We start from the raw sequence: 19968 nt of genomic DNA, 5'->3' as shown, positions 1-19968 counted from the left end.
AAGTATGAATCAAGAAGTTAAAATGTAATAAAAGAGCAAATGTACAAAAAACAATGGATGAAACATAATGACCCTCTAAATTAATACATAAAAAGGCTGTAATAATGCAATAGTGATAAAAAAAAGACCTCCACTCAAATGGATGGGATATAAAGTAAAATTTACTGTAGCTTTTGATACACGTATTCTGTGTATATTAAGACTAGCCCAACAATATGTTTGCATCAGCAATCTGTATTAGGACAAATTACTTTCACCCCTCTTCTACAGTATCAAACAAACACATAAAACAAAATTATAAGAGAAAGTTGAGCAACCAAATTATTTCTATGGTAAATTTTGCCTCTGCATTTTTTCTTTTCCATTGGATCAGTTTGCCATAAAGGCTTTCTGTCCCTTTACACAGACACAACACAGCGAAAAAAACACAAATAAGACCAGAACTGATAGCAGCGTGAGAAAGAATAAAATGCACAGTCACAGTGTACGTCACAGTACTGGATGGTTGTTTCAGTTGAAACTTTGTATCCAGACACTTTTCCATGGGGAACTGAGAAAGTATGATAACAGCAGAGATATTCTGTGTAAGGATGATTCTGTTGTTCAGGAATGTGTTTTAGATTTAATCACGTGTATGAATTCATTCTGGGGTGAACGTTCTGCGAAACTATAGCATATCCACAAGCTCAAAATACAACACAGCATGACACACTGTGAGCTTGTAGATTGACTATTTTTGGTGAAGGGGTTGGAAAAAGTGGTGAAAAAATGAGCAGATCAAGCAAGGAGTACTGAGGGACTCTGGACATTGAATTATGTAGTTAAGAGTTTTGGTATGCTGCATTTCATGCTTTCATGCAGTTTTCTATTTTATATTGTTGATACAGTAACAGTAAGATGCATTGCAGTTCACTGCATTAAATGACTGCATTACAAACCTATAACAACATTTTACAGCCATATATTGGAATATTAGCACACCTATTTTAGTTCATTGCAGTAAGGGTGGGTACTGTGTAGAGTAGCCTATTCTCTGTCCTTTTAGAAACCCTTTTAGACACATTTTGTATATCTATTGCTGTCATCCACAAAATATACTGACAAATGAAATAAAGTTTCTGGGTTTTTGCGGATTGCTTGTTGGCTAGATTAGGCTATTTGACAAGCATACTGTGGTAGGAATTGTAACAATCAGTGAAAAGTAAGGACATGTATAGACATGTAAATACATTGATCTAATGTTTTACTTATTGATTTAGAGGAAATATTGCTATCACTGTCAAACATGAACTTGGATCAAATACAGCCACTGAGCCACAAGATGGCAGCCAAGACATAGCCATTGCTGCTGAATTGCTTACCGGTAATACATTATTGTCATATACTGTAAAATAAAGTGTTTACTCCTGTAAAAGAAACTTGGTAGGTGATATGAGGGATGTACACTCATGCATACATTTTCCTTTCACATTCATACATTCTCTGTCTGTCTGTCTGTCTGTCTGTCTGTCTGTCTGTCTGTCTCTCTCTCTCTCTCTTTCTCTCTCTCTCTCTCTCTCTCTCTCTCTCTCTCTCTCTCTCTCTCTCTCTCTCTCTCTCTCACACACACACACACACACACACACACACACACACACACACACACACACACACACACACACACACACTTTCTCCACTTACAATGCATACATTATCCTTTTAAACACATACATTTTCACTCTCACATCATTCTCCTTCCATATACATATCTTCACTCTCTCACATGCATACATTTTCCTCTGACATAATACTCCTTTCAGGCTTTCACATTATATCATTTCACTCTCACATAATAATGTATTAAGCAATACAGCAGGGAAGGCTAATTGCCTTGGCTATGTCTTGACTGCCATCTTGTGGCTGTATTTGATCCAAGTTGGACAGGTGTTGTGTTCATGTTTGACAGTGATAGCAAATGTGTAATATACAATAACACATTAGGTCAATGTATTTACATACATAATATTCTCCTTTCACTTACATATATTTTCAGTCGTACATGTACATTAAGACTGAAAATGTATGTATACATATACATACACATTCTCCTCTCACATATTTGAACTCTCGTAGCATATAGCATACACTCACAAAGCACTAAACTACATGTAGCCTAGTTGAACCCCTACTGTACATTTGGCCGTATAGCTTGCTGGTAGTTCAATTCATATTTGTGTGGCGTAATGTCTTGTATGGCCCCTTTTACATCTGTCTTATATACATTTTTGGAAGAAGAAAAAATCTACAAAAAACAAATCTTTCATGGGTTTTCAGATGGCGGTCGCTGGCGAATAGATTTCAATTTGGGTCCTTGACATGATAATGTTTGCTAAAAAACTACCGCTGGTTATTTATTGTATTATAGGAGCGGTCAAATACCCTACAATTCAGCACCATGGATAGCGCTCTGACACGCGGTAACGTTAACGTAAACAGTCGGTCAAATTGACAGGAAGAGGAAACGCACACATCAAATCTGATTGATTGATTGATTGATTGATTGATTGATTGATTGATTGAGTGATTGATTGATTGATTGATTGAATACTTTAGAGGTTTTCATAGGAAAGGGTATAGGAGGACAGTAGGCTACGTATAGTTCACTATAGGTAAACTAAAGGGATATCACCATCACAAAGAAAGCTTTTGGGCTTGTTTCAACTGTGGCCCCTTTTTACAACTCAAACATTAAATGACAGATAAATAAAATACAGAACTATGCAGAAAATATCATCATACGACAGTCTGGGGGAAAAAAACTAAAAATAATATAAGGTAAGGACATAGGCTTTGTCTTTTTTTCTGGCATTGGCTAGCCTATATTGTAAAAACAAACAAAGACTATTAATTCATAATGGATGATTTAATTAATATAAAATATTTTTCAAATGTGGATGCAGGTGAATTGCGCACAAGGCAGACTGGCAGAGTTACATAAGTGAAGCGACCTGATATTCTCTCCAGCCTCTTGCAAGAGCGCATCCTCCACACAGGTAACAACAGCATGCAAAAGTAGGAGCCGAGTCAGCCGACAAGATGAGATATTCAACCCTACTCTCCTCATGGAGGCTTATATTAACATGCCTTTGATTAATCTTATCCTATGAAGTTCGTTATAATAGAGTCGACCCATCTCTCAATGTGCGTTTTTCTCTGCATATAGCTCTGGGTAAAATGGACTGGATGGGTTATCCTCTCTTCAAGATTATGCCCGTGGGTTAAAGTTTTAATGGACCATCTGCAGGATCTTCATTTGATTGTGGTTTGGAACCTGGATCTCCAAGGTGCAGAGAAGATGCCTGCTTTTGGACTAGTGAAAATGAAGACAAATGTTACCCAAGGTAGGCTTATGCATACGGTAGCTTGTAGTCATCATGGATTGGCTATTGAGAAGGGGGGACTTAACATTCAGTTTTGTTTCTCAATGAAATCATGATTAGGCTATAGATCAAGGGAGATGATAATTCTGCATTATTAATAACAATTCTTCATAAATGAACGTATCCTGCTAAAGAAAACAACAATAAAGATGCAGCAATGCAGCTGATGGTTCTCAAATTGGGGATTATAGGCACACAGGGATCCTTGAGGGGGTTCCAGTGGGTCAACATAAATGATTGATACTTGAACAAAATGGAACCAGAGAGTCTGTAACTCTGAGAGCATATATGGGGACCTAATGCATACCAAACTGAGAGTCCTTGAAATGTTTGAGAACCACTGAGCTATAGGCTAGCCTACTGCTGTAGGCTACATGTGAAATGGCAACGTAAGAGACCTCTACCACAGTGCTTCATAGCTTATATCAATTAAACCTATGGCTTACATGTGATCTAATGACTATTGTCAAAATCCCTTTGCCCTATATTCCAGTTATTCAAGTTGTATGGACACAACACCAGAGGCAGCTCCACTAATCTAGCCTGATTAATTAAACCAGACTGCACAATACCACCCCCTGTTGGTAGTGGTGGTGTTGTGCAAAACGAAGTGTGTGATAGAGTCTGACGCTTGCAGTCAGGCTACCACTAATCATCATCAATGTAGATTTAACACTAAACAAGGCTCAAACTCGTTCTCCTGCTATACCATCAACATGTGGAACGCCCTTCCACAAGCCTTAAAGGAGTGCAAATCCCTAGCCTCCTTCAAAATTGGCATGAAAAGTCACCTTCAGGCAGCTGCTACCCGTGACTTGTAAATAGACTAAGCCCCCATGCTCCCCCCACCCCTTTTTTTCTGCCTTTGTATTTGATGTTATGCTTTTGAAACTGATATTATCCTAGATAAAGTACTATGTTCTATCCGTCTGTCTTTCAATGTTATATGAGATACTTAAAGTGTGGTTCCTGTGGAAATAAGCCTCGGCTTTATAGGATCTCCTTTTAGTTGACCTTGTACCAGTGATTTGTCATGAAACTCTACTTTTTTCTATTGCAAACTTCTTATAAATTCTTCAATCAATCAATCAATCAATCAATGTTGTTAGGATGCAAGCGGAACACAAAAATATATTTTATTTTTAGTTTTAGGTTAAATTGCTTTACATTTAAATTGGTATGTGTTTGTTCAGTAACAGGGGTATCCTAGCCCCTCCAGCTCTTAAACAGCTTTTTCAGGTTCTGGATACCAATTTTATCCAATCAGGAGAGAGAACTCACACATGCAGGACACAGACTAAACAAGTGAATTTGGAAGTGATGAGAAAGAAATTATTTTGTAGACAAAATTGGAACTGGAACACTATACTGTAACATTTAAGCTAATAAATGGTTTGACTACTTTTTCCTGATTGGCTGAAGATTGGCCATGCACCCACTTGAAAATGTACAGTATGTTCTGTTTATTAGAGAGATGGACCTCTGCAAAATGACAATTTAAGTGTGACTGATTGGCCAAAATGTTAGACAGACCCTGATGAAGACCTTCTAGGTCGATACGCATATTGGTCATATTTGTTGCCTTACTCAAAAAATAAATCCTTTTTATTTTTTCATCAAAGACAGAGTGCCTTGGATTTTTTTCTTTATACGTCTGCAGCCCACACCTCTAGGGAGTTAAGCAGCACTTCTTTGAACCCCCTTTTTTGGTCATAATTACAATATTTGTCTTTGAGTAGGCTACTACTACTTGCTACAGTACTCAAGGTACTTTGTTACTGTCCGCCACTGACGCATGTTATAACACAGTAGGCCTACTAGTAAGGTTCAGTGGTTTTGTACCATCACTCCTCTTTACCCATGAAAACATTTTCCACCAGAGTGGCTTGGAGGCACCCAGGCGCACCCAGAGAGGCACATGGAGTAAATAATGTAGCTGCTTGTTCTTACCCACAAGGGTTAGGATGTGCCTGAAGAAAACCTTTTAGGGCAGGGAAACACTGTTTTTGTAATGGGTTTGAGCCTTATAAGTCAGCAGATACAAAGCTAATCAAGAGTTTTCACTTCCACACAGAGATTGGCAGTTAAGGTCCCCTTTCTAAAACCAATACCGTAAGAGACAATGAAACATTTGTGGGCTAAAGTGCAGCAACAATGTCAATATACAATACAAAATCACAGTCATTTTCTCTCTTATTGATGTCACAGCTTGTCTCCGTGTGTGTACACATTTTTACAGTCTATGGGTTGGTTGGTTCCCTTGACACATCACTGTGACATCACAGGTGATATCACAGGTGACATCACCTCTGTAAATGTCCATATACTGTATGGGTATTCCCCAGAATCCCTTTTATGCCCATATATGAAGATCCCTGATGTCATCGATATATATCACTGGCCAGATGGCCAAGACATGGCCAATATCTGTGTGGCTGGTTCAGATAGGGATCTCCATGTATGGGCATATACCTTATATTCTTCTATGTTGTGATGTCATGGGAACCAAAATCCCCTTTATGCCCATATATGGAGAACCCTGATGTCATCAATATTAAGCCCATATCTAACAGGACTTCATATGGGAATGCCCATATATGGAGGAAGACAGCCCATATCTGTGTGGCTGGTTATTCAGACAGGGATCTCCATATGGGCATAAATGAGATGTATTATATACAGTACATGAATCTATTCTCCATATATGGGTAACTGGTCCGATATACATCACTGGCCAGATAGCCAAGCACCTCGTCCTTTAGGGGGCAAGGTTGCATGTCGCCCTGAGGCGTCTTACTAGTTTGTTCAGTCAGTTGCTTCCACTTTGTGGCTCTGCACATAATGTGACATAAATTACCCTTATTGATTGTCTCCTTTTTTGCAGTTGCCGTGCTCTACATCCTAGTTCTTTGGCTTCAACCAGTGCCTCGGGTGGAGGGCTGCCCAGAACCCTGCATATGCCATAGTGAACCTCGGCCGAGTTTGGCCTGCCAACAGCAGGGCCTTCACCACATTCCCTCAGGAATCCCTTCCCACACTCAGCGCATCTTCCTGCAGAGCAACCGCCTGACCGTGGTGCAATCCACCATCTTCAGCTCCAGCAGGAACCTCACGTTGCTGTGGCTGTTCTCCAACAAAATCAAGTACATTGAGGCTGGGGCATTCTTTGGCCTCGAAAGGCTGGAGGAGCTGGACCTGGGAGGCAATGATCTCCACGTCATTAGTCCCACAGCTTTCCAAGGTCTGAACAAACTGCACACCCTACACTTACACAGGTGTAGATTGTCAGAACTGCCTGTTGGCGTTTTCAGGGCACTGTTTTCTCTGAAGCAATTATTTCTCCAGGAAAACAGATTGGTTACGCTCCATGATGCTATGTTTCTGGATCTATCCAACCTCACATCTTTGTTTCTTCACAATAACAACATAAAGACTGTAACAGACCATATGTTTCAGGGCTTAGTGAGCTTGGATCGCTTACTTTTGCATCAAAATAAAATCACTATCATCCAGCACAGGGCGTTCCATGACCTGCAGAAGCTGACCACCTTGTATCTATTCTTAAACAATTTGACAATCCTTTCAGGAGACTCCATGCAGCCACTGGAATCTCTCCGGTACTTGCGCCTCAATGGTAACCACTGGGTATGTGACTGCCGGGCTCGAGCCTTGTTGGACTGGTTCAAAGGATTTAAAGGGGCCAGCTCAGAACTTGAGTGTGTTGTCCCTGTCAGGCTGGCAGGCAAAGACCTGAAGCAACTTGAGAGCTCAGACTTGGACGGTTGCTATGATGGTGCCCATCATACTTGGATAAGAACTTTCAGTTCTAAGAAACATGGAAAATTCTTTAACACCAAAAATCCGCAGTGGCCCAACATTACCCAATGCTGTAGGCCTATCTCAGACTACGGTAGATCCTCTATCATTTCCAGTAAGGAACTACCAGACCTTTCCTCTTATAACAGTAGACAAATCACCAAAAACCTATTGAAGGAAAAAGAGAATATCTCTAAGAATAAGATTAAGGAATCTGATGCTATTAAAAATGGAAATCAGAATAAACAGAGTCTGAGTAATCGGCCAAACAAACTGGACTTTAAACCAAATAAAAAACACACACTAGTATGTATGAAGAACAACATGCCAGACCCCCTATGTGCCAAAAGTTGTGGTACTACAATTGAAATGTTAAGCCTAATCCTTCTGCTCATGATTTGCCTATCCCCATATGTCTGCCAGGAAACATAAACATAAATAGCCAAACTCATATATCCTATGACTCACTCCAAAACATCCACACAATCCTTGTAGTTGAGGATAGTGGGGGAGGGGACCCATAAGTCTTCATAATGTACGGAAAGGGTTTGTGATTTGCAGAAGAATTTAAGAAATATACTAGGCTACAAAGAAATACAGCATACACAATTAAATGGATGAACTTAATTTAGATGACGCTCCATGTGTCAGCTCCAATGTAAATATCTCATTGATTTGTACTGTATCCAGATACTCTGGCTTTCTCTCAATTTACCCTGCAAATTGTGATAACACAACGCCACTTACAGCAAAGAATGTATTAAAGCTGAATTGCTTCATGACTTCAACTCGAAAGACATGACATATATTTTTCTTCTGCTTTTTCCTTCAGGTTTATATTGATTAATTGATTTATGTTCTCATTGTTTTAAGTGAAAAAGCTGTATTTCTGCTGTTTTGTTGTCTCATCACACTGTGATTATACTCGCTTGTTCACTGACTTTCTGTACATACTATAAATATGTATTTTATTTTACTGTGAAAGAATAGATATTGCAAATAAATATACTGTTTTCTTATTGATTTGACATTCATCCAAAAAGTATTTGCTATGATGTCACATTCAATATTCAACTTGGTAGCTTGAGAGCAATTGCACCTACCGGTAAATCATTTTGCTGTATTCTGTTTCAACTATGCAACAGTATGCAGAGAATCATACAAACCAGACGAGGTTTGGGCCACTATGTGGCACTCACATCTAGAGTTCAGCCCCGAACCTACGTTATGCCGATCTGGACGATATGTCTAGAGTAATAGTGTCGGCGGTCCTCCCTTAAGCCAATTTTAATAGAGCCAAATTACTGTCATGCTATACAGTTCACTATTTTCCTCCCTCAAATCATAGATATTGCAAAGGAAAGAAATGTCTTTTATTTTAACAAGTGGATTACTATTCAATAGATGCATTGACAAATCTACTAGTATTTGAATAAGAATCTAGACATTAATGTTGCTACATCCAATATATATTTTCCTAACATATCTTTATAAAAATATCTATTTTGTAATGATGGGTGTATGTACAGTGAAGTCAATTGTAGGTGTTTAGCAGACGCATTTTACCTGTTATTCCATGAAATCTCAAATGGTCCTCAATTACATTTTTATTTGAGAACAATACATCCTGGATCCAAAAGAAATACAAGCATGGTAGGATTGGTAGACAGTAAGCAATGAAACATTTTGAAAGTTTAACAGATTAAAAAGTGATGACAATGTAAATGTATATGAATGACAAACCTGTCAAAACTTTTGAAGACACAGGTACACTTGAGTCAATCTATCTATAGAAAGTTACTCTTTTGCTTTCTTTTTCTAGTTTTTGCCACACATTCAGTCCTTTAAAGATTAAACTCTGCAGACGCTGACTAGCTTGAGTTTGTTTCAAGCACTGAATGACAGAATTAAGAAAAGCATTTATTTTTAGTCGGGATGAATGACTTTAAGATATTTTCAGGACAGCAAACCAGGCTTGTTGTTTTGAAATTACAGGGTTGTTATTTGCATCCTACACATCCACAGTACACAACGTGTCCTGATTATAACAAATCATCACTGTCGGGCAGAAACCTTGTTTCTCCAAGTTTCAAATTTGTACTTAAGGTTTACTTAAGTAAATACAAGGTTTCCACCCGACAACAACCAAATGAGGATGCTACATCAAAATCAAGGTACTGTCAACATGAAAATGAACCTGTGGGAAGATGAGACTCTTCACTTAGAAAGCAAAGCCTTTGATTATAAAATTAGTTCATGCACCTTTTGTATTTTGAAACAAAGAGCAGCTTCAATTATGTAGCACACAGAAAACAATATTCAGTAGAGGCAGCATACAGTATGTAGTTATGCAACTGTTTCATGAAAATTGGGAAATGGGGTTAGATGTGCCTTTCATCGGGGACAAGATGACTGACTTGGAAGTAAAATAGCTGAATAGTACATTGGTGCTCCTTTTACCAATTACTAATCTTGGTTATAATTAAATACTCAAATCTATTTGGTGAATGCATACTAAAGGTACATGCACAGGTCAGGAGTGAGATGATACACAAAGATAATTTATCAGCTTAAATTTGATTCGTTTATTATGTATCCTGCATGTGTTCTCTACCCTGATTGGATACAATTGGTATCCTGACCTGAAAATGTATGTTATGTTTACTAAAATGCTGGAGAGATTGGGGAGAGCCTGTTACTAAACACTATACTAGAGGTTTTGTGATATAGTGTTAATACCAAAACGTGATGGAAGAAGTACTCACATGTTTAACTTATAACTAAAAGTATCAATACTAAAATGCAGCCTACTCTGTTACAAGTAAAAATCCTGTATTTAAAATGTACTTGAGTAAGAGTACAAAAGTATCGGCATCTAAATATAAATAAAGTACCAAAGGTAAAAGTAGGCCACTCATTGTGCAGAACGTCCCATTTCACAAGCTGCATCAGAAACCTGTTCAGCTCACAAGTCAGTGACAACGTACCAGCCGGTGCCTGCATTGTGAGCGCAGGGAATCACAGCTATTGTGCTTCTAACAGGATCTGCAGATGGCCCACTGAGAAACAACACCTGCTTTCATTAGTCCATTTGACTGGTCTCCATAGAAACTGGTGCCACAGTGTGATGTAGAAACCTTATATCTCCATATTATTATTACCAGTAAGACGCCTAAGGCGCCATCTCTGTCTTGGCCATATATGGATTATTTTAGTGTGGTTCTCCTAACAGGACATCATCTGGGATACAATCCCTTTATGCCCATATATGGAGATCCCTGCTCTGAGTATCTGTGATGTCACAGTGATGTGTCAGGGGAACCACAGTGTCAGGCGTTACCGACATCGGACAGATACGAACAAGCTGTGACGGTTTTGATAGTAAACTGAGACCTACGGTCGCAATAATATATTATTGTGTGTGTGTGTGTGTGTGTGTGTGTGTGTGTGTGTGTGTGTGTGTGTGTGTGTGTGTGTGTGTGTGTGTGTATATATTCATTTTTTATGAGTCAAATTTGAAGCGAATGACAACGAGAACGATTAGGCTACACCATGCAGATAACAAGGGTGTATTGGATCAAGACTATCACAGATGAATTTTATCGATTCTGACATTTGCATATAGGCCTATAGGCTAATGGGGAGGGCATATATTCCCGTCTTGCATCATTCCCGGCATGCATGGCCCCGAGTAGGGGCCATAAATGGGCCTTTAAATCGATAATGGAATGTTGGGCACACACAGAGGAAGCGAGAGTGCACCTGCTGAAAAAATCAAATTTTCAATGGGGAGGAGTAGGCTATTGTGGATGTTACAGTTCTCTAGAGGACAAGCTGGAGAAGGCAACCAGAGAGACTAGATAACCTGACAGCAAAAGACCAGAATTGTCAGTGGGCACAAGAATGCTCCTTTTACAAACACAGCCATCTGGTCTGGGCACTGATCCAGAGCCTGGTACTGCTAGCTGACTGAAGATACCATAGGTATGTATAGAATGTATATACATAGAAACACATGCTTTACTTCACTCATGGTGTGCCAGTAAAGAGCTTGATATAGACCTACTTCACTGCGTGCAGTGTCGCATCACTTGTGTGCGCAATTACTGTAATGTGATTGTGAGCACCTACGTTTTCAATCATGTGCTTGGCATGCCTTCACTTTGCATGAGCAAGTGTTATAGGACTGCATGTTGGAGTGTAGGCTATAGATTATCCATGATAGCCTAATGTTATAGCAACCCATTACTGTAATGTAAGATGTATTGTATCATAATCTTTGTAATGCCTATATAAAGGATCACATAATCTTTGTACAGTAGCTATTGGGCTGTATCAAAGTTGTCAGGGCAGTATTTTTAGAAAAGGATTTTCTTTTTATGCACCCTGTCAAGACTTTTACGACAAGTAAAGCTCTCACTGTAATAGAATAGAACACCTTTTGTTTCTTCTTGTCTGCAAGCTGTGTTTCATTGATTTGGACACTTATATATATATTATAATATTGCTAATTTATTATAGCAGCAGTATAACAGAATAATCAATTTTCGTCATCTTGTTTCCTTTTCATTTTCAGAAAAACACACTTAAATTCATTGTCAAGGGAGTCTTTTTTCATGGTTGAACCTTAATAGAAATGAACAGATGGAGTCCTTGCGTGACTCGACTGTAGATTCTAACGGCTGACCAGTCTGAACAGATGAGGAGATGAAATAATCATGAATCTTAAATGGGAGCTTGTGTGCAATTGCAGTCCTCCAATAAGAAACAAGAAATAATCCAAAAACAAATTGATGTATTCATTTAAAGTGTTGAATTGGATAGATGGTATTAATAAGAGCAAATAACACACTATTTCAACATAACTATTTTAATTTGACAAATACACCTATTTCTTTACAATATGCCATTGTTGAGTATGGGTAAGGTTTCCTCAGAAGGTACTGCAATAGAAATGTCTCTGTTGAAATGTTTTGAATCTGTTTATGTTCACATACTGTACACATTCAATACAGCTGGGAGCAGCAGCAGGCAGTGGCTCGTTCACCTTTGTCTCCACAGAGTTTAAAAATGTGCAAAAAATAAGTAAATTGACAGCTCCTTAGAGTGGAAGCAATAACTCTTCACTATGATTTGAAAACCAGATGCAGAAGGGATAGGAGACAACAACAGTAGTAGAAATTTTCAGTCCAATTGTTTTGTATTTCACTTTCCTCTGGTCCATAGCGTTAGTTAGGGAGAACTCCACAAACGCTATGGACCAGAGCTAGGTTGTTTTATTGTCTACTCAGGCTCTTGGGAGCACCCCGGACAGTTTTTAAGTTCCTTCAGTATTTAAATATTTGATATTCATTTTATCAGACACGCTCCCAACCATGATAAATTCATCAGAAACACCTGTCCTTGGTGACTGGTGACTCATACTACGCTCCTAATATGTGAGGAGGCCCTGTTTTAATAAAATACTATGCAGTTTGTTGGTAACTTGTTCACATAATTATGTTATGTTATACCGGTAGATAGACATGTCATGCACTATGCTTTTCTTGACCACAAACACTAAGAATATTTACCTACCGTATTTTCCGGACTATAAGGCGCACTTAAAAGCCTTTAATTTTCTCAAAAAACTACAGTGCGCCTTATAGTCCAGTGCGCCTTATATATGGATCATTCATTGACATTGACATTCCCTTTAGCACAACTCCATCTGTTGGATGCATAACGCAACGGTAGCGTCTATTATGTGCGCCTTATAGTCAGGTGCGCCTTATATATGAAAACAGTTTGAAAATAGACCATTCATTGACAGTGCGCCTTATAGTCAGGTGCGCCTTATAGTCCAGAAAATACTGTACTTGTTCCTTTACACTTTCTTTACGCTTTACACTTCTTTACTCGACCATTTACCTTGCTGTTTGTTGACTAGGGTTCATGCCACTTATTCTGTGCTTGCACTGTGTTTGTCACACTGGATAAGAGCATCTGCTAAATATGCCTATATGGTCAAATATAAATGTGAGTAATAGATGTAGCTAATGATGATTATTTCGTTTATTGAATTAATTATTCTGAGAGGCAGGGTGAAGCCTTATTTCAAAAACATATCACTATGTGTGTGGTGTTTTGTGAGTGATAGGACATGGTGAGTGGCTTAAAAGGAAATCTTTGTTGTTTATTTCTCTTTCTCGTGGCATTTTAAGATTTAATATGAAGTGATCAAATCATGTCAAAGAATCAAGTCAAATACATATTACATTTTCATTGTATAATCGTTGGTGTTATTTTTCTTGAATCAAATCAAATCCCAAGACAAACGACTATGGCCTGGATCAGTAACACAAGTATTCTCTCATTATTGGATTGTGTGTCTTACAGCTAAGCAGATCCTGTTTCAGAATTTATTAAATAATTTATCCTCCAGGGATGTAAAACTCTCTATCTATGGTTTTCCTTCAAAGGATATTTCATTTTCATAAACATAAATCATAAAACCTTGGCACACTGGCATAATTCTCAAATCTGACAAATAAATACAAATCGTGTTAACTGACACATCTAGAGAAAAAAATATATGTAATATATTAGTGCTGCAGAGAGAGGGACAGTGGGATATAGCGTCTCATTTGGAATGCTCACAAGCACACAATTTGATATGGTGGAGACAGTAAAAGGAAAATGTAACCTTTCCCTCCCATGCAACTGACATCTTTCCCATGGGAGGACCAAGGCGTCCTGACCAGAATCCAGAATGAGACACCATTCCAACTCAAAAAGCACTGCAACTTCACAAAAAAGTGTTTTAATTTACACAAAGGCTTTCCCTCTAGCCTATCCCTCCACTAGATCTACATGCACGCAAAGCTCTTTATAGCTCTTAGTCAGTTAAGAGTTAACATACTGTATACGTTTTTGATTATTTTTTTTCCTAATAAATGTTATCCTATGATTTTGCAACCCATTTTTCACCCAGTGCCAATTGCCTATGTAATCCTGGGCTCTGCTCTCCATCTGCCACGCCTGGGGAGACAACAGACTAACCTCATGCTTCCTTCAATGCATGAGTAGTCCAAGATGTTTCTTTTCACCTGACAGGGGGGATTTCCCCAGGATGGACATAGCACATGGAAGGAACACATTATTCCAACCAGTTCTTTTCCCCTCCATCAAGCGCCCTGGCTGGCCACTGGGGGAGGCATTATTGAGACCAGGATTACGGCATGTTTTTGTGAGGGTATCAACCCTAGGAGACACGGGGAGAACATGCAAACTCCACACAGAAAGGCCCTATCGCCAACCCCACCCAGGGTGTGGGCGCTGATGACACAGAGGGAGAAACACGCCCGCAGCACCCACAGCGTCCCCCGGCAGGAATCGAACCCAGGACCTTCTAGCTGTGAGGCAAAGCGCTAACCACTGCGCCACCGAGCCCTAGTAAGTTTTTGATTTGATTGATTTATTTGCACAATACAAACAAAGATAACATTATTAAAAGACAGAAATACGTGCAGGTGAGAAAGGAAACCCATACAGAGCTTATACAAGGTTCTCACCTAGAATAATAAACAATTAGTAAGTTACATATAGTAATAAAACATAAGACATGACAAACAACAAGTATGTGTGCAGTTGAATATGTGGGTGTGTGTGTGAGTGTATGCGTGTCTGCAAATGTGTGTATGTGTATGCAGAAGTAAGGCTACATTATATGGTAGACGCGAGTGGAGAGGCTTATGAGTTGGGTATAATTTAGTATATTATGTCTAATTGTGATAATTACATAAAGTTCCATGCTCCCAGTAAATACTCTCCTAAAGGGCAACAGATGCCATTATGTCTGGGAATGGTGCTGATTGAGTAGCATGAGATTTAAAATGTTGAATATGACTTCAGAGGATGAAATTCAATATAATAATACACCATGCTAATCAGTCAGTAAGCCATATCTCTGCCATTTTACAGGCACATGGAAAGGTTTATGAGACTTCTGGCAGGTAGTTCCAGCTTTTATGTGGTTTTATTGGACAGACCATTCCAATGTACTTATTTCCAATGCCATATGGTCATCAAGAAGGATCATTACTGGAGCACAGAAGCTGAAGCCTTTATTTTTATTGCAGATGCAGATGATGTTATTACATCTTCATCATAGATGAACACATGGACATGGCCATTATTCAGTGCAGTGTTGCAGGTCTCTTTCCACAGGAATTGAAACACAAGGTAGATCTGAGTTACTTCAAACAACGTGGCAGAAAATAGTTTTATGCAAAGGTTTTGCAAAACATTTGCAATGTCTTAAGGTGCTTGCTGATAATTTTGGCTACCGAATACGATTATTACATGTCACACTTCAACATGAAAAAGGGAATTTTGTGATTATCCATTTTCTGAGACTGTGTGAGCTGATTCTACCTGTCATATTATGTGTGTCATATAATTCATTTCTGGTGTTATACTATTATCTTGTTTTATCATTTATATTTTAGCGTATTTTTAATCTGAGTGATAAACCGAGTGGTCGGGAGAGTCTGAGCCTTTTTCAGCCTTCAAAGCACTCCACATAACCTTTCTGCAGTACAGCTGAATGAAGAGGGATATCTTTTTTGTATGCACAGTTCATTCTGCTGAGCAAGGACTTCACCTGTCATTGTGTCTAAGAAGATTGTGCTGCCTATGAAGATAAAAGGCTTCAGCACTGTTCTGATTTTGACAAAAATTGTTGCAAAAGAGGTTTTCTTATACAGTATAGATCCGTGATGGGGTGGCCGATTCTTTCCTAAATTAATTTTCAGCTCCCCTGAGTCTTTTTTCACTGCAAATATCTTCACGGTCAACACATTGCATCTCTAAAGGCCCCATAAAAACCATTTACTGCGTCCTTGCCTTTTGTTGTGCCAAGAATGAGCCGTAAGCAGAAGAGTCGCAGAAGAGAAAGAGAATACCTGACCATGACTGCCAATTGTGGAATGTCATACCTCCACACTCTCATCAAGCAGACACCTTTGATGGCTCCATTACTTACCAACATCTTGGAGTGTACAAAAAAGGAGACGCTTAGAGGCTGGATTTTGACAACATGCTTTAGAAACGAGGGGGAAACAATTATAACATGGATAACTACTGCATGCTCATATTGGTTGCTCCGTGTCAATTGAAGTAAATATTCTGTAATAAAATTATTGGTATGGTGACTTGCAAGTTGGGTGATTATTTGAATATTATCTATTACATATCTATTGAACACAGAAATAGAATAGGTGTGCTTTACCAAACAGGTAAGGGAGGGGGGGGGGGGGACAGTTCTCTGTAATAAATGCAGGAAGCTTGACATCAGGTGCAGGCATGCAGCTCCCAGCAGTTGACATACTGTATACTGGACCAAGCTGGATGACTGGGAAGAATCCGCTTTTAGTGTCTCAAATGAACACTCGCCATTCATTTTCCATTACTCCAATACCAGTAGGCCTACCACATATCACATAGCACGCCTGTGTGATATGTGGTATGGTACAAGTAATGTGTATATCTGCAAAACATGTGTGTACCATCCACAGGCCTGTAGTTGGTCTTTATTCAGGTAAATATTATGCACTGTATGAAGGTTTCATTGAGAGGTTTCATGTTCAACATGAGCACACATACATACGGTACACACACACGCACGCCACGCACGCACGCACGCACGCACGCGCACGCGCACACGCACACACACACACACACACACACACACACACACACACACACACACACACACACACACACACACACTCATCAGCAGCAGGGAGGTTGAATCTACTCCTAAAGTCAACACTCAGCACCAGTGCATTTCATTTTGAACTGACATGTTCCATTTCATTCCATATCATTTACCATCACAACTGAGAACAGATAAATTAGGCTTCAGTGCCTGAATTCAAATCTAGCTTCAAAGCATCAAAAATAGTTTTTTTTCCTGATGTACCAGTGCAATACTGACTGCCTGTTCTCCTGCTTTTTCCATTGACATGTTTTCACCCTTCAATGTGTCAGATGTTCAAGGCAGTGTCAGATGTTCAAGGCAATGTCATTGATTGTGATTTGAATGTGAAGATATGTGACATGGATATATAAATACAATATGTGATAGACGCAGGGGTGCCCACACTTTTTTGACTTGAGATCTACTTTTAAAATGACTAGCTCAACATGATCTACCCATCCAAAATGTTTTAGCTGAGGGCCTGAGGGGGGCTTTGGAATAGCAGCACTGGCGTTACATTTCAGACAAACAAACTTACTGTAAGGGGGAAATAAATGGGAAATACTGGGGGAAATGTCTTCATCCCATTCTGTGGTAGGTTTTGGGGTTCTTTGTAATGCTACTGACTCTTGAACAAAGTATTGCATTGGAGGTTTGCCTATAGAAGCCACGAAGGGAGCTGACAGGCCCTTCTTTATGTCATATTGACATATTATTTTTATATTTTAATTATGTATATTTTAGGGGCATATCATGTGGTCTACCTGTACACCCTTGGTGATCACGATCTACCTTTTGGGCACCCCTGTAAATAGAGGAACAGAGGAAAATACTCTTGGATCTCATTATCCAAAGGTAAAGCTAGAGAACCAAAGAGAATAGGTATACCCAAAGAGCTGTTACACGAACACCACACAGATTGGTATACTGACCTGTTAATGTATTTTCTGGTTGTAGACACTGGAGTAGTAAAGCCAGTAATTATAAAAAACAACATAAAGAAAACAGTGTGCTCTCACTCACCCTCGTTACTGTCTCTCCCCAAAAACACTATTTATTCCACAAATGAATTTAGTTTATACCTGCCTAGTCTGTTCAAACCTTTGAGTTCAGCTCCATCACTCTAAAAAGCAAATACAATAGAAATTGATTCAACCTCATTCCCTTATTCAGGGATGTGGCAGATTAATATTCTCTTGTTAAATCATTCACATCATGAATGCTCTTGCAACACAAAGCTAATGAAGAAGTATTATTTTGTGTTATTGGACGGTCATGTTGAAAACTCAAATAAACTAATCACTAATCTGTGATTTCCAATATGTTGCAGCAAATACAATGTGTTGAAAGTGTGAAAGTGTAGAAAAGGATTGTGCCTTCACTTTTGTTTTAATTTCATTAATGCTCATGCATTTATTGTTTCATAAAGTACATAGCTCACAAGGATTAAATGATTAACAATTCAGATATTCTCTCATAAAGGATATCTTATACCTTGATGGGACTTCACCTCTAACATAATAAATGTTTTAAAGGTTATTGCTGGGGTATGACCTATAGGTTTAAGTGGTTCTCAACCCTTTATATTTAAAGGAACCCTGCAGGGTAGTATGATTTAGGCCAACTCAGTGTACCAATTAAACCAAAGTAACCAATACGTGTCCACTTAGTTCCATGTGTACACTCTTAAGGCCCATTCCCACTGGGCCAGATAACAGATAAAAAAAAACTCTCTTTCTCCATATATTTTTCCATTCAAGTGGATGGTAGATACAGATAAAAAAATATATATATCGGTCACAGATAAAGCAAATATCTGTGACAGATATTTTTTTTTATCTGTATCTACCATCCACTTGAATGGAAAGATATCTGGAGAAAGAGATTTTTTTATCTGTTATCTGGCCCAGTGGGAATGGGCCTTTAGAGTTACAGAACGATAAGATTACATTTGGTTCCTAACTATCAGTCATTTAGTTGGGGCCCCTGGAACCTCCTCAAGGACCCCTGGGGGTGACCGGACCCCACTTGAAAACCACTGACCTAGGGTAATAATATTCACTCAAAATATGGTACTCCTAAAACAACTATTGGTCTGACCACTATTTGTGTTTCCATAGCAACAGATCTCCTTCTCCAATCCTCCCCTTGGCAAGATACCCCGCGGGAGCTGGAGGAGATTTTTATTTCAGCACCAAGTGGAAAACATTAAAGCAGATAACATTTCAACATCACACTCACAGATTCTAGGTAAATATTATATCTCCACACCAGCCCTTCAAATATTTGGTTCACTTTTATCAGTCAGTCTGACACAAATGCACACCACATTGAACAGACATGATGTCTTGAAGTACATCACCCCCACAGTAAAGTAAGGCAGACAATACCAGCCTTATACTGCCCCCTTCAGACAACTCTGTGTGGGCTTGATGTATCTTGGGGAAACAACCCTATTGAAATATTGCCAATGCTTTCTTAGCCTCCTGATTGATAAAAAAAAAATACAATAAATAAATATATAAAAAAGACTAAATTGAATAAAATGTAATTACAGCAATTCGACCAGCAGTCTTTGTCAGGTATTTGTGTGGGAGTTAGTACATTGTAAGTTGTTGATATTCTGCACCTGTGCCCAATTTGGGTTGGATGTGCACATTAGGCTACAACAAAACACTTTCCTTATTGAATAGTCTTGGTTTAGCTTGCCTTTCTTTTTCTGTCTTTTCATTACTGGATATAAGATGTGTTTTTTTGAAGCACAACAAAACATTATTGGGCATTGCAAGTCAAGGTCCAGTTTAAGCGAAGAGAAAGAATTGGGCTAAATCAGGCCACATTAATGAGCACATACACAATGACATTCATGTATTCATAAATGAATAATATTTTCAGTTTCAGAATATAATGTATGAAAAGGCAATAAACAAACTGTAAATCAGTGTTACGGGAGAGTCTCTCTCTCTCACACACACACACTCAAACGCACGC

General features: G+C 38.8%; 1 protein-coding gene across 1 annotated transcript; it reads left to right on the top strand.

Annotated features, from left to right (window-relative positions):
• Positions 1-2434: 2434 nt before the first annotated feature.
• On the top strand, positions 2435-16800 carry LOC308299651 (reticulon-4 receptor-like; the record flags this gene model as incomplete). The annotated part of the gene is made up of 3 exons (XM_080743443.1): positions 2435-2456; positions 6304-7491; positions 16793-16800. 3 exons carry the CDS (start codon positions 2435-2437, stop codon positions 16798-16800), a joined length of 1218 nt encoding a protein of 405 aa, XP_080599569.1.
• Positions 16801-19968: the final 3168 nt, after the last annotated feature.

This window comes from Nannobrachium achirus (genome assembly GCF_963921795.1).
Source record: "Nannobrachium achirus genome assembly, chromosome: 15".
Lineage (NCBI taxonomy): Eukaryota > Metazoa > Chordata > Actinopteri > Myctophiformes > Myctophidae > Nannobrachium > Nannobrachium achirus.
This window is presented reverse-complemented; position numbering and strand designations above follow the sequence as displayed.